This window comes from Apiospora marii, assembly GCF_038362585.1.
Source record: "Apiospora marii strain CBS 49790 chromosome Unknown utg000003l_segment0_segment0, whole genome shotgun sequence".
Classification (NCBI taxonomy): Eukaryota; Fungi; Ascomycota; class Sordariomycetes; order Amphisphaeriales; family Apiosporaceae; genus Apiospora; species Apiospora marii.
The window spans coordinates 917,922-930,289 of NW_027117374.1; the positions used below are offsets into that span (position 1 = coordinate 917,922).

General features: G+C 53.9%; 3 protein-coding genes across 3 annotated transcripts; all 3 read right to left on the reverse strand.

Annotated features, from left to right (window-relative positions):
- Nucleotides 1-2,390: 2,390 nt before the first annotated feature.
- On the reverse strand, nt 2,391-7,406 carry PG985_003765 (uncharacterized protein; the record flags this gene model as incomplete). Its single annotated transcript, XM_066823534.1, has 5 exons — nt 2,391-2,420; nt 2,495-6,859; nt 6,928-7,076; nt 7,131-7,214; nt 7,325-7,406. The coding sequence occupies 5 exons, from the start codon at nt 7,404-7,406 to the stop codon at nt 2,391-2,393; spliced, it is 4,710 nt and encodes a 1,569-aa protein (XP_066686694.1).
- Nucleotides 7,407-8,320: 914 nt separating this feature from the next.
- PG985_003766 (uncharacterized protein) lies at nt 8,321-9,157 on the reverse strand (the record flags this gene model as incomplete). The annotated part of the gene is made up of 2 exons (XM_066823535.1): nt 8,321-9,016; nt 9,113-9,157. 2 exons carry the CDS (start codon nt 9,155-9,157, stop codon nt 8,321-8,323), a joined length of 741 nt encoding a protein of 246 aa, XP_066686695.1.
- Nucleotides 9,158-10,647: 1,490 nt separating this feature from the next.
- Nucleotides 10,648-12,165, reverse strand: PG985_003767 (uncharacterized protein; the record flags this gene model as incomplete). Its single annotated transcript, XM_066823536.1, has 1 exon — nt 10,648-12,165. One exon carries the CDS (start codon nt 12,163-12,165, stop codon nt 10,648-10,650), a length of 1,518 nt encoding a protein of 505 aa, XP_066686696.1.
- Between the last annotated feature and the right edge of the window lie 203 nt (nt 12,166-12,368).

Below are 12,368 nucleotides of genomic sequence, written 5' to 3' on the forward strand. Positions count from 1 at the left end.
ACCCAATCCAATAGCTGTTGCAAATCATGAGGATGTCTCAGGCCTTTCGGAGGCCTGTCAGCTTAGGTAGATTCGACCATGCAGCTTAGGAGTTGCCTCTCGCCCTCAATGCATGCTAATGCAATTTCAATTGAGTTTGACCAACCTCTGATACACATCTTGACTATGTTCGATTCGCCATTAGCAAAAGCCAATTTGAAGCGGCGGCTCCTTTTCATATGCCTCAGGATTCAGACAATCGGCCTCTGTCCTCATCCAACAAGGGTTTTATATATCCTCCAGACCTCATACCTAGTGATACATATGTTGCTGTCCATGAACATTTGACGAATTGCATTCATCCTCGCTTCCATTTGTATCGAAACCAAATAAAGCAGGACTGAGTACAGCCGCTTCCAGCACATCATTACAATTACCCAGCAGGGGCGGCTAGTGTTCTGCGTGCTTATATCGCAAATGTTGCAATTAGATTTATTGCGCGCCGAGATCTTTGTTACCTTTGTCCCTGTTCTGAATCTCGTGAAATTCCGGAACAGCCCTGTCCCGCAGCCTGAGCACGCACACCTCAGTGACACTATGTAGATTCGTATGTTTATCATGAGCAAAACTCCAAATTCTGGCTATAAACCAGGTCAGAGAAGACAAGATTCACCAACGAGTCGATGTTGGTGTTGCGCGGCAAACAGCCTCTGGTTGTTGGGACACAATATTGAGGGCTTCAAGGTCAGTCGAATTCTCTTCAATTGAACCTCTAACGTACATGGGCGCCTAAAATGGGCGCTTCACTTCAGAACGGGGTGCTTCAGGTGGATTAACTTTGCCTGTTAAACATTTCAGACTACCAGAAGCAAGGGTTGATATCTCGACCAAGGCCAACCTCTTCTTACAAGTTGCGGTCAAGATGTATGAGCTGGCCATCACTGGTAAGAATCATATCTTTTCTTTTACCTGGCGGATAGGATATATGAATGATGAGCACGGCTGATCAATACGCAGGAAGTTTGGTTGTCATGGTTATGTGTGCGTTCCGGTATCAACTACTTCACGGTGGGTTAGACCTTTGCATGATTTCCTCTGGATTCTGGTTTTCTAACCTGGGTATCGTCTGGCCCCGAGAACTCTGGGGGGCATCGTAACCGTGAAGGGCCTTCTTGGTGCAAGGCTATATTCTTGTGCCTCCTGGTCATCAATCGCTTCCTCGCCGCGATGGTTGTCCTCGAAAGGTAGACCCGGAAGTTCATTTCCCGCTCGATGCCGCGACAACTGGCCCGACTATCAAAACGAGCGCAGGCTGGTTTGCGGTATTAACTCCAAAAGTTGTTGCAATGGAAAATATCGATGGTTTGCCGGGTGAGACACATAAGACGACTTTTGAGGCTGCCTTTGATGCCACTGAGTTAGGCAATGTTACCCGCCCCAAAAAAGGCGAGGACGAAGACACAAGTGGCAACCTATATTCTGATCAGCTATCAATCCCGGGAGAAGAACCAGGGATATTGTCAAACGACTTTACTTGATCGGCGCTATCCCAGTTGGTGGCACCTATCTCGACTGCGCAGTCGTGGACAGCAAGATGCTCCTCGTCACTGGGCGCGGATCCATCCTGGATAGACATGTCCAATTAATTCGAGGATTTCTTACAACCTCCTCGAACAGCATTTGTATATTTACGGGTCTTTGTTCCTCATCCCTTACATCGGGTAGGATTAAGAAGTAAACCCCACGCTCACTTTCTCCGTCTCGACCAGCGTTTGAAGAACTTCCTATTCTGGGCAAGTACTTTGAAAATGTTTATGGGTTGCAGGGAGTGTCTTGGCAGTGACTACCTCGCTTTTATGGACTTGGTGGCTAAATTGATCGACTTGGTAATTAATGATGTGCGGATGCGGTACGACCTCCCACGCATCCTATTGATGACACCCATAGTAAGTACAGATCTGATAGTCTGTGTTCATGCCCAACCCAGGACCTGCAAGTTCAGAAGCCCATACCCCATTCAACCCATGTGTGAAGTTCCAATCTCATAGGTCTACGCAACTGACGTGTTGTAGACTGACCAATACCCCATATCCCAGTATGAACATCGGCTCCGTCGAACACCCCAGGAACTTGTGAATATCTAGAGACGATCTGGGAGCCAGTTTGAAACGTCGTGATCCCATCAACCATGACACGACAGCAAGCGAAATCCACGTGAAAGAATGTATATATACGATTTTATCAAAAAGCAAACCAAGATGCTGAATCTCCCTATGCTAAGGTATGATGTAATGTCCCTCTCTCCCGAACGCCGGTCTTGATATCATAGATGCCGCATTTCTTTTTTCTCAACAAATCAAGATGGTTTAAGACAAACACATATCTTCATCAAACGTCCTCCGTCTCATCATCTATTCCTCATCAGACTCTTCCTCGGCAACCTGTATCATCATAAAACGTTAGTCAAACGGTCGTCAAAAAGGGATACCAATCAGCAGAGGGCAGAATAACTTACGTCAGCGTGGAAGTTCTGTCCATCCGTAGTCTCCTTGATGACACCAGCACGAATGCAGAAGTCACCAAACCTCTCGCCCTCCTGGCGCTCCGTAGCGTACTGCTTCAGCAGAGGCTTCATGATGGCCAGGATCTCGTCCTCTTTGATGCTGGAGCGGTACAGCTTGTTGATGCGCTGTCCGTGGTAGCCACCACCCAGGTACATGTTGTAGGCGCCGAAGGCCTTGCCGACGAAGGCCACCTCGGCAAGCCAGGGGCGGGCACAACCGTTGGGGCAACCAGTCATACGCATGACAATGGAGTCTTGACGCAGACCATTCTCCTCGAGGCAGTCCTCAAGCTTGGAAATCAGGACAGGCAGGTATCGCTCACTCTCAGCCATAGCCAGACCGCAAGTAGGGAAGGCAACACAAGCCGAAGAGCTGAGGCGGAGACCAGAGAACTGGTAGTTGTCGAGCTTGTACTCCTTCATGAGCGCCTTCATCGCCGGCAGGTCCTCGTCCGTCACATTGGAGAGAATGAGATGCTGGTTACCAGTTAAGCGGAACTCGCCCTTGTGGACCTTGGCAATCTCACGGAGACCAGTCTTCATCTGGAAGTCGGCCGTGTTCTCGATACGACCGTTCTCAATGAAGAAGGTGAAGTGGTTGAGGCCATTCTCATCCTTCTGCCATCCGAAAGTGTCGACGTTGCTTTGGAAGTGGAAGGGACGCGCAGGCTCGAAGGTCTTGCCCCACATGGCCTCGACCTTGCTGCGGAAAACGTCGACGCCGAGGTCGTCAATGGTGTACTTGAGACGAGCGTGCTTGCGGTTCTTGCGATCACCGTGGTCGCGCTGGACCAGCATGACCTTCTCGCAGGCAATGTGGACCTCGTCGGCCGCGACGTAACCCATCATGCGACCGATTTGAGGGTAGGTCTTCTTGTTGTTGTGAGTGGTACCCATACCACCACCAGCGAGCAGGTTGAAACCAACAAGCTCGCCGTCGTCTCCCTTGATGGCAATCAAACCGATATCGTGGGCGTACACATCCGTGTCGTTGTGAGGCGGGATAGCGATGGTGATCTTGAACTTTCGCGGCAGGTAAGTAGGTCCGTAGAGGGGCTCGAAGTCCTGCACAGCATCGCCAGCAATTTGCTTCTTCTCGTTGTTGTCGTCCGTGAGCCAGATCTCGTGGTAAGCTGATGTAGCAGGCAGCAGGTGGTCGCTGATTTTCTGAGAGCAGGCGTACACTTGCCTGTGGTACTTCGACTCTGTGGGGAGAGAGCTGCACATGACGTTTCGGTTGACATCACCGCAGGCGGCAATGGTCGTCATGAGCGCGCGGTTGATGGCCTGCATAGCGGGCTTGAGCTTACCCTTGACAACTCCGTGGAACTGGAAGGTCTGTCGGGTAGTAAGCTTCATCGTCTCGTTACCCAGGCTATTGCTGATGTCGTCCATCTGAACCCACTGCTGGGCGGTTGAAACACCACCCGGCAGTCTGCATCGAATCATGAACGAGTAAGCAGGCTCCAGACCCTGAGCCTTGCGCTCGTCTCTCACGTCACGGTCGTCTTGCATGTAAGTACCGTGGAACTTGGTAAGCTGCTGATCAGAAGCGGAGATGGCAGCAGTCGTGGGGTCGTTCAGGCCCTCAACAATGGTTCCGCGAAGGTAGTTGGAAGCGAGCTTGATGTCCTCGTTGGTGATCGGTGGCGGTTCCTCGGGGAGACCATCGACGTTGGCAACGCCCAGAGCCGACCAGACCTTGGGCTCCCACTCCGAGTAGCCAGTCTGGTAACCATCGGGATCCTGGTCGTCACCAAGGCCGATTTCAGCAAGACGCTTGCCACCGAAGTTGCCGAGAACGCGGTCAAGATCCTTGGCAGGCTTGTTGTAGTAGACACGGTCCTGCTTTCGCGGCCAGTAGTGCTTGTCACCGAGACCAAAGACTGAGTAGTTGACGTTGGCCAGATCGAGATCGGTGCTATCCTTCACAGCATGCCAGAACGCCAAGCCGTTCTGAGGGAACTCTCCCTGTCCAGCAGTAGCCGTGATGAAGATGATGTTCTCCTCTGTAGACAGATCCTCGACGGGGTAGTCTTCCATAGCCATGACGGTGGTTTTGAGGCCTCGCGCACGGCCACGGTTGCCAAGTCGCTTTGCCAGTCCCTGTGCGTTTCCGTTGTCCGAGGCGAAGAGAATGGTGAGAGGTGCACCGAAGAGACCTTCCAATAACTGGGCGTATGCGTCCTTGGCCTTTCGCTTCTGCTGCGCCCGCACTTCGGTACCGAAGTCCTGGGCCAGACTAGCAGCGAAAGTGGGTTCCCGGCGCATCAGCTGGGTAAGGTGGTTGTCGCGGTCAAGGAACTGCTTCAGCTCCTTCTTGATGCGCTCCGAGTCGAGAGAGAAGTTGGACTCTCCCTTGGCGTCGTTGTTGGGGTTCCAGCGGTAAAGGGGCCAGTAACCAACATCGACTGCCTTCTTGGTCTCTTGCAGGACAGTCAGAGCGGAGTCTGCCTCGCCGAAGTAGGGGAGATAAGCCAGAACGATCGAGGGACCGTTGAACTGATCAGCCTCGAGCATGGCCTGCAGGACTTGTGTGTAAGAGCTGTAGACAGCAGTTGATGCCACGTAAGCATTGCCGAAGTTCATGGCGTAAAGGCCGATATCCTTCTTGCGCCTCTCGGCATCGGCAGCGGCTCTCTCGGAGTAAGGGGTCGAGTCGATGATCAGCATGTTGACGTTCTCACCCGACTCCAAGACATGGTGGACACCGGAGTTACCCAGATCGTAAGACCAGGCATCCGAACCCACGAGCCAGAGCGACTCCTTGCGGAAGAGGCCCTTGCTGGAAAGGAGGTCGCGAGAAACTTGGGATCCATCGGTTTCGAGGCGAGCGATGACATCGTCGGCGACGTCGCTGGCCTTCTGTGCATCATCAGCCACAGCAGCCCACTTGGCTAGCCAGTTCTTGGGCGCCTCGGTGATGAATTCGTTGGAAGTAGCCGCGTTCTTTGCCTCCTTCACGAATCTCTGGCGGTGCTCCTTTCGGGCCAGCAGAGAACCGAAACCGAACTCGGGGCTTGTCGCAACCGTCGAGGCGACGCCAGCGGTCTTGGAGTTCAGGGCGTTGGCCATGTAGACCCGGTTTCCAAACAGTTGGTTAAGGATTTTGGTGTAGGCAGTCTCAAGCTTCGGCTGCTCCAATTGGGTGGCGTTGGATGTGGGAATATCTCTCTGGCCGACCTCGAGGTTCTGGAGAGGCTTCTCCGAGACAAGGTTCTGGAAGACGCCCCGAAGAGCCTGGGAAATGGTATCACGGGTAATGTAACCCAGCTGGTAGCCAACAACGTGCTCAACACCGCCGAAACCACTCTTTACCGAGGTAAGAATATCGATCAGAAGAGGGCCCCACTTGGTCGTCTTCCTGGAGATCTGCTCGATGACGGCTACTCGCTTAACAGACTTGGGGATCGTCTCAACGAGCTTGGATGCCAACCACGGCCGGTATAGTCTGGCTGTGATCATACCAGACTTTGCGTACTCGTCGGTGGACTTGGCAGAATCAAGGGCCTCGGCAAAGATGCCGGCATCGGAGCCGAAAACGAAAATGGCCTTATCCGCAGTAGACGGACCAGACCACTCGAATGGGCTGTATTCACGGCCGTTTGCCTGCTTGAACTGGTCCCAGATAGCCGTAACGTACTTGTAGATGTCCTCTGAGCTGACCATCGGCGCCTCGGCCTCAATGGTAGTCGCCGTAGAGACGCTGGGCGGGCCTGTTGAGCCGCTCTCTTGGCTGGACTTCTCTGAAACTGCGGAAGACGTAGCCTTGGAGGCAGCGTCCAATACCGTCGAGTCTGACAGGGCATTGGCGGCGCCGCTGGCGGGGGCCTCGCGCCGCTCAGAGGCGACGGCAGTTCGTCCGTCATCGGCATAGATGCCAGAGCCAAAAATCGGCGCGGCCTGGTATCTGCGGACATCATCGATGTTCAGGACCTGTCGCACGAATTCGGAGTCTTCGGTCGCAATAGGCTTATCATCGGCACAGGCGCCCGAGTCGAAGAAGTGGATGACACCCTTTCCTGACCGGACGGCCAGAGCATGTGCGGTGATGGCCATGTCTTGGGCCTCCTGTAAGGAGTCCGACTGCAAGAAGGTCCATCCTGAATTGCGAATCGCTGTTATGGAGGAGTAGTCGGGCGACTGTGAGGGCTGGAGGGAGACGTGAAGCACGACGGGGTAGTTGGCGAGCTTGTAAAGGTGGGCAATGGATGCCAGGAGGATCTCGGAGCTCGTGGTAACCGAGACGATGCGTCCGGAGCGAATCGGCGCAAAGACGGAAAGGAGAGGATCGTTGTTGTGCCTAACGGCTTGGATCTGGCGCAGAAGAACCGTTAGTCCGGGTCTCTCTCGAGGCATATAATCAGGGCAGCAATAGGACATACCTCAGGGACGGCAGTCTGGTCCTTTGCGACCAGGCTCGAGTCCTTGCGTTCGGCGTAGCGCTTAAGGTGGGAGGAAAAGGCCGAGTCCTGGGCCAACGAAGGCTGGACTGAGACAATTACATCGCTGGAAAGATAAGCGATTCTCGCAACTACACGGGTGCAAAAGAGATATTGTTAGCTTATGCAACCTTCAATTAAAGTACACCCAAATGTCATAGGACTCGAGGCATGGAGAAGTGGACAGTATTGCTGAGGCGGCATGGACATAAACACCTGCGCTCGGCTTGCTGCAGCAGCAGCAGCAGTGAGGGATGCCGGAAATGCCCCGCCATCCCACCATGGAACGTGGTTGGTGGGCAGTGGTTTTTTGGGTGGTGAGTTTCTTATTGCAACGTACCTGCCTCTTCCGGCGTGCGAATCTGGATATCCGCCATCTTTGCCGATGTCTGAGCTGAAGACGAACCGAAAAAAAAAGACATGGTGATGGATGTCGAGGACTCCTCCCCAGGTTTTTATCTGGGAAAGCGGTTTAATGGGGAGTGAGCGATGGCGGCAGCATGACTTGAGGGGCTCGGCGTCTGGGAAATTATTTTCTGGACACACTACAGCACTATTTTTTCTCGAGCCGGCTGCTTGCTCCAACGAGAATCAAGGGGGAATGGCAGATACTCGTCCAATCTGGCCCCCGCAGTGGAATGGCGGTTGTTTATTGCCTCCAGACGTGCTACTATCTCTGCTATGGTGCAATTGTCATCCGCCGCAGTTGATCGATGGCGTGATCGCGACTAAGGCCCCATGGTGCCACCCCTACCACCGAAACCGCCCAATCCCAGAGCTCCCCAAGGTCAGAAACAGAGAACCGGATGGGTGACAAATGCCATTTCGACCCCCCAAAGACCGAACCTCCTCCGCCCAAATCGTAAAGACCCCTGCAGACCCTGCGCTCGGGCTGCACTAAGGCGGCTGTCGGTTGCCTGGGATTAGCCTCAACAGGCGGCTGAGAGCTGATCTGCTACGCCCCGACAGCCGCTTCAGCAGCGCTCATTCAAGTATATGCCCATGGACACAACCTTTCAACGCAACTTCTGATCAACATATGTTGTTAAGCATAGGCGTTCAAATTGTGTCCAACTGTGAACATCATGAACAGACTCATTATTATCATTCTTGCAGTCTAGATACTCGCTAATTGTACAAATCCCGACCGCCACAAGACGGTGAATGCTACAAACACCGACTCCCGACAGCCGCCCCAAAGCCGCCCCTACCCCAGAACCCAAGTATGGCGTCATGCAGATGTGGATATTTCAACAGGCCATCAGTCACCAGAGGAAGGGCAGTTCGACAGAGATAAACTCTGTCAATTGGTAATAGCAAATGCAAGGCCACCTTCTCAGGCCGAAGCGACCTTGTGGCTTCGGAACTTGGATCGGACATTCTTGGCCCACTCGTCGTCCTGCTTCTGGCCGCCGAGCCAGTACCCTCTGCCCACCGAGACCATCGCCCGGCCGATCTTGCCCTTGTAACCCTCGCCCTCGGGCGTCCCCTCCGCAAAGGGCTTCCCAGCCAACTCGGGGTCCTCGCCCCAGCCCTGCTGCTTTCCGTCGCGGTATTGCGCCATGACCGACTGCGCGTAGGCCATGATGACCAAGGTAAAGTAGACGCGGATCAGGCAGAAGGCGACGATGAAGCTCGTGCTCGCGGTCGTGTCGATGGCCTTCATGAAGTTGCTCAGCGGCACGCCAGTGTCGGCCGACTCGGGGGGCGTGGGGCCGCCCGTCTTGCCGCTGGCCAGGTACCAGCTGACGGCAAAGATGGTGGTGTAGCAGGTGTTGACGACGGTGTCGACGATGTAGAGCCAGGCGAAGGCGAGGTTCTGGAAGGGCGTCTGTTTTCGGATGTGCGGCAGGCAGTACGCGAGGATGCCGAGCGCGATGACCGAGTAAACATACATCGACAGCTGCAGGACCGACAGGTGGAAGCCGGTCAAGATGGCGAGCAGCCCGTAGAATCCGGTCGCTTTGTTGAACAAAAAGGACAGCGCAATCATTTCGGTGCCTGTCTGGAGGCTCATGATCCCGAGGAAGGTCTGCGACAGTACGGTTAGCGATGCGACCTGCTGTTGTTGGCTGAGCTGACGGGCGTTGGGCACGCGACCGCCACTCCACTCCAAAGGCTAACTAACCTTGGGACGAGGCAGCTGAAGCTGCACGCCGGCCGGTAGCAACATGTTTGCAGATGGTGTGTAGAGAAAACCGTTGAAGTGTTGAAGTATGTTTCCAGCCGTCGCTATGGTGGCTTTTGGCTGCTAGAGATAGGGAAACGGAGGCGCTTCTTAGGCGAAAGGAGAGAAACAACCTGATTGCAGATTCCTCTCGAAACGATGACGCCCGGCTGGCTCGGCCCCACGTGCTTTAGCGCCTCCACCACGGCTGATTGGTTACTCATGCACTTTAGCGCCGTGTCACCTTGCCAATCTCACATGCAATATCACCAACATCAACTTCATATTTGGTTGCACATTGGCTTGCTGGTCGAGGCTTCAGGTATCGCGATATTGAATTGGCGAAGGGATGACATATAACTAATATTGCCAGATTGCCAGATAGAATGTGTAAGTTAGTGAGCCTAGGCACACATTAGGCGCCGCTTTGATCATGTAACCCACAATTCATACAAAGCAGCGATGCATCCGCCGGCAAGGGAAATCAAACGATACGTGATTAAATGATGGTGTTGACAACGATAGATGGAGACTTGAATATTGCGTATTGACTATATCGATCATTAGTTGCGGGATTGGTATGAGTTTGTTGTATAGCTCTTCCATGTGGCACCGGCTTACAGGCGGTACGGACGAAGACCATGTCACCGCCGGGACACTTAACCCCAGATAATACCAGTGTACGTCCCGTTCTGATACTATGGAGTTTGTATGAGTCTTCAGCTTGAACGAACCGATCATTCCTACCTACCAGAAGGGTACTTACACCACGCCAACCTTCACCCCCTTTGCATACATTTCCAACGGCTGACAAGATCCAACGAGGAAATGTCGGTCTTGGCCGTGGCCATGGCGAAAGCTGCTACAATGCCCACCCCTCGAGCCGTCAGAATACCCGACAGCTGCTTCGGTGAGAGAAGGGTACCAAGCTCGGCGGGGCCCGTAGCCATCAGGACGGCGGTGGCGTGGTGCGGGAAGCCAAGGAAGAGGCAACTGGGGGACCGGGATCTGATCAAAGCAATCAGAGATAACAACAAATACAAAGACAACCAGCAGTATCAGCTGGACGGTACGTGTACATTTATCTACGGTTGGCTCTCCAAATGGGCCCAACTCTCCTTAGATGTTGGTTTTCTCATTGTGGTCTAGTAGGTTGGACTCAAAGTACTGCATATATGAGTTTCGTAGCCCCCAGCCTAACAAGAGCTTGGGTATGCGAGCAAACATAACAAACCCTGTTGAGCCGCGGATATTGGTCGTTAGTCCATGGCCCTAAACGGAAGACCATCATTCCAATGGAAAAACAGCCACTGGCTCCTAATAGGGGTAAATATTCCCTACTTGGAGAGTGATCAATATATCAATATCCAAACTTCGCTCCTTTGGAGTTCCACAGGTCTGGTGGAATGATCAGAGACTTGATAGTCTTCGGTGAAACTTCTGACCCATAACTACACCTATAACCAACAGCCTCGTTGCCTTTTTACAACCAGAGTCTACACAGGCTTATAATATCGCTCAAAAAAGAACTTCAAAGCCCCAGGCGCCCTGAAGGGAGCCCGTTCGAAAGCCACCACGCCAGCCGCGCCGTTGGGCCCAACCCACTCCTTCCACTTGGCCAACAGATCATCCGGCGGCTCCCAGCCGGCACGCTTATCAACATTCATCCTCCATCTCCTGTATCCACCACTACTACCCAAGGAAGAAGAGCTCGACGGCGTGGTGTCTGCGATATAGCTATCCCACTCCAACGACTGCCCAGCCTCGGCACATTCGAGCACGGACGTCATCACGTCATCGGAATGTTTCCCAATCTCGAGCCGCGCCGTCTTCAGCCGGGGCGTGCGAAGGACGGCGTCAGCAAAGGCAAGGGCCAGGGGGTTGTACGTCTTCGGGTCCGGGGTGATACGCCAGTGATGGCCCCGATCATCCTCATCCTCGGAATCCGGCTCAGACTCGCCATCGAGCCATAGCTCGTCCGCGCATTCCGGCGAGATGACGCGCGCGGGACGGACGGCGGCCGGATCCCCGGTCCAGTACCACGTCCCGTCAGGTGCCTCAATGCCCCCAGCGATGCGCAGCCGCTGCAACGATGGCCAGGAAGTCACGTCGGCCTCGTTGGGGACGAGCCTGGCGTCCCGAAACAGATCGGCGGAGACGAGAACGTTTTCGAGCTCGAGCTCCTCGAGTATGCCGGCTTGTGCCAATCTTCTCAGCGCTTCGCAGAGCACATCGACGCGTTGGTCATCTCGGAAGTCCTGGAGTACAGCACTGTGATTCTGGTAGTCAAAGACCCCGCGGTCGATGATCTGGAGCTTCTTCAGGCGCGGCAGAGACTGTAGGCTGTTGATGCCGTCCGCCAACACAGTTCGGCACTCCCGGCGCAGGTTATGGGGCTTCTTGGGGGAGTCATAGCACTCAAGATGCAGTCTCTCTAGGGCTAGAAAACAGCCCGAGATGTAGTAGATAGTATTGGCTTTCATGGACCGGGAATAAGAGTGGCACCAAAAGAGGTTACTGACACAGAGGACGGTCGGCAAACCACTTATGCGCAAATCTCGGAGGGTTAGGCAACGGCCAGCCGATCTCGCTTCCTCATCTTCCCTAATCCAACGTCTTCTGGAAGCGTATAGATGATGATCATACGCAGGATTGTGCTTGAGGGAGAGCTCGAAAGGGGTGTCTGTAACCTCCCAAGTCGCCAGGTAGCGTAACAGCGTGCCCAGAGATTGGCGGAACACGGCAAAGTCCCTCATGTAGTCAGGTCTTTCGTGTTCATTGGAGGGCATCTTTACCTGATAGTCAAGCCATCGCAGGGTTTGGCGCCTTCGTGCTTGGGCGGGCGCGAAAGCTGTCTCGAACAAGTCCATGGTGTTGCTTTCGACGCTGACCTGCGCGAACGTGCGACTCTCGATCATACACTGCCATGTCCGTGAAATCGTGGCATATGGGGCGAGGGGTCCCTCTAGGTGGTCAACCACGAGCAATATCAACTCGAAGCTGACCTTATCCATGGCTGATTGCCTATAAGTCGTGAGAGGCTGACAAGGCAGTGGGCTTGCCATGTCGCCGTGCATCAGAGCTGAACCACCAGTCAACCTAGTGCTGCGCCGCACCCCCCCCTTTAAACCCAAAGAGGCATATCGATAAGGAATGCTTGGCATATATCGACCCATTCAGACCCAAGTTCTACCTATTGTGAACTTGGATATATGTA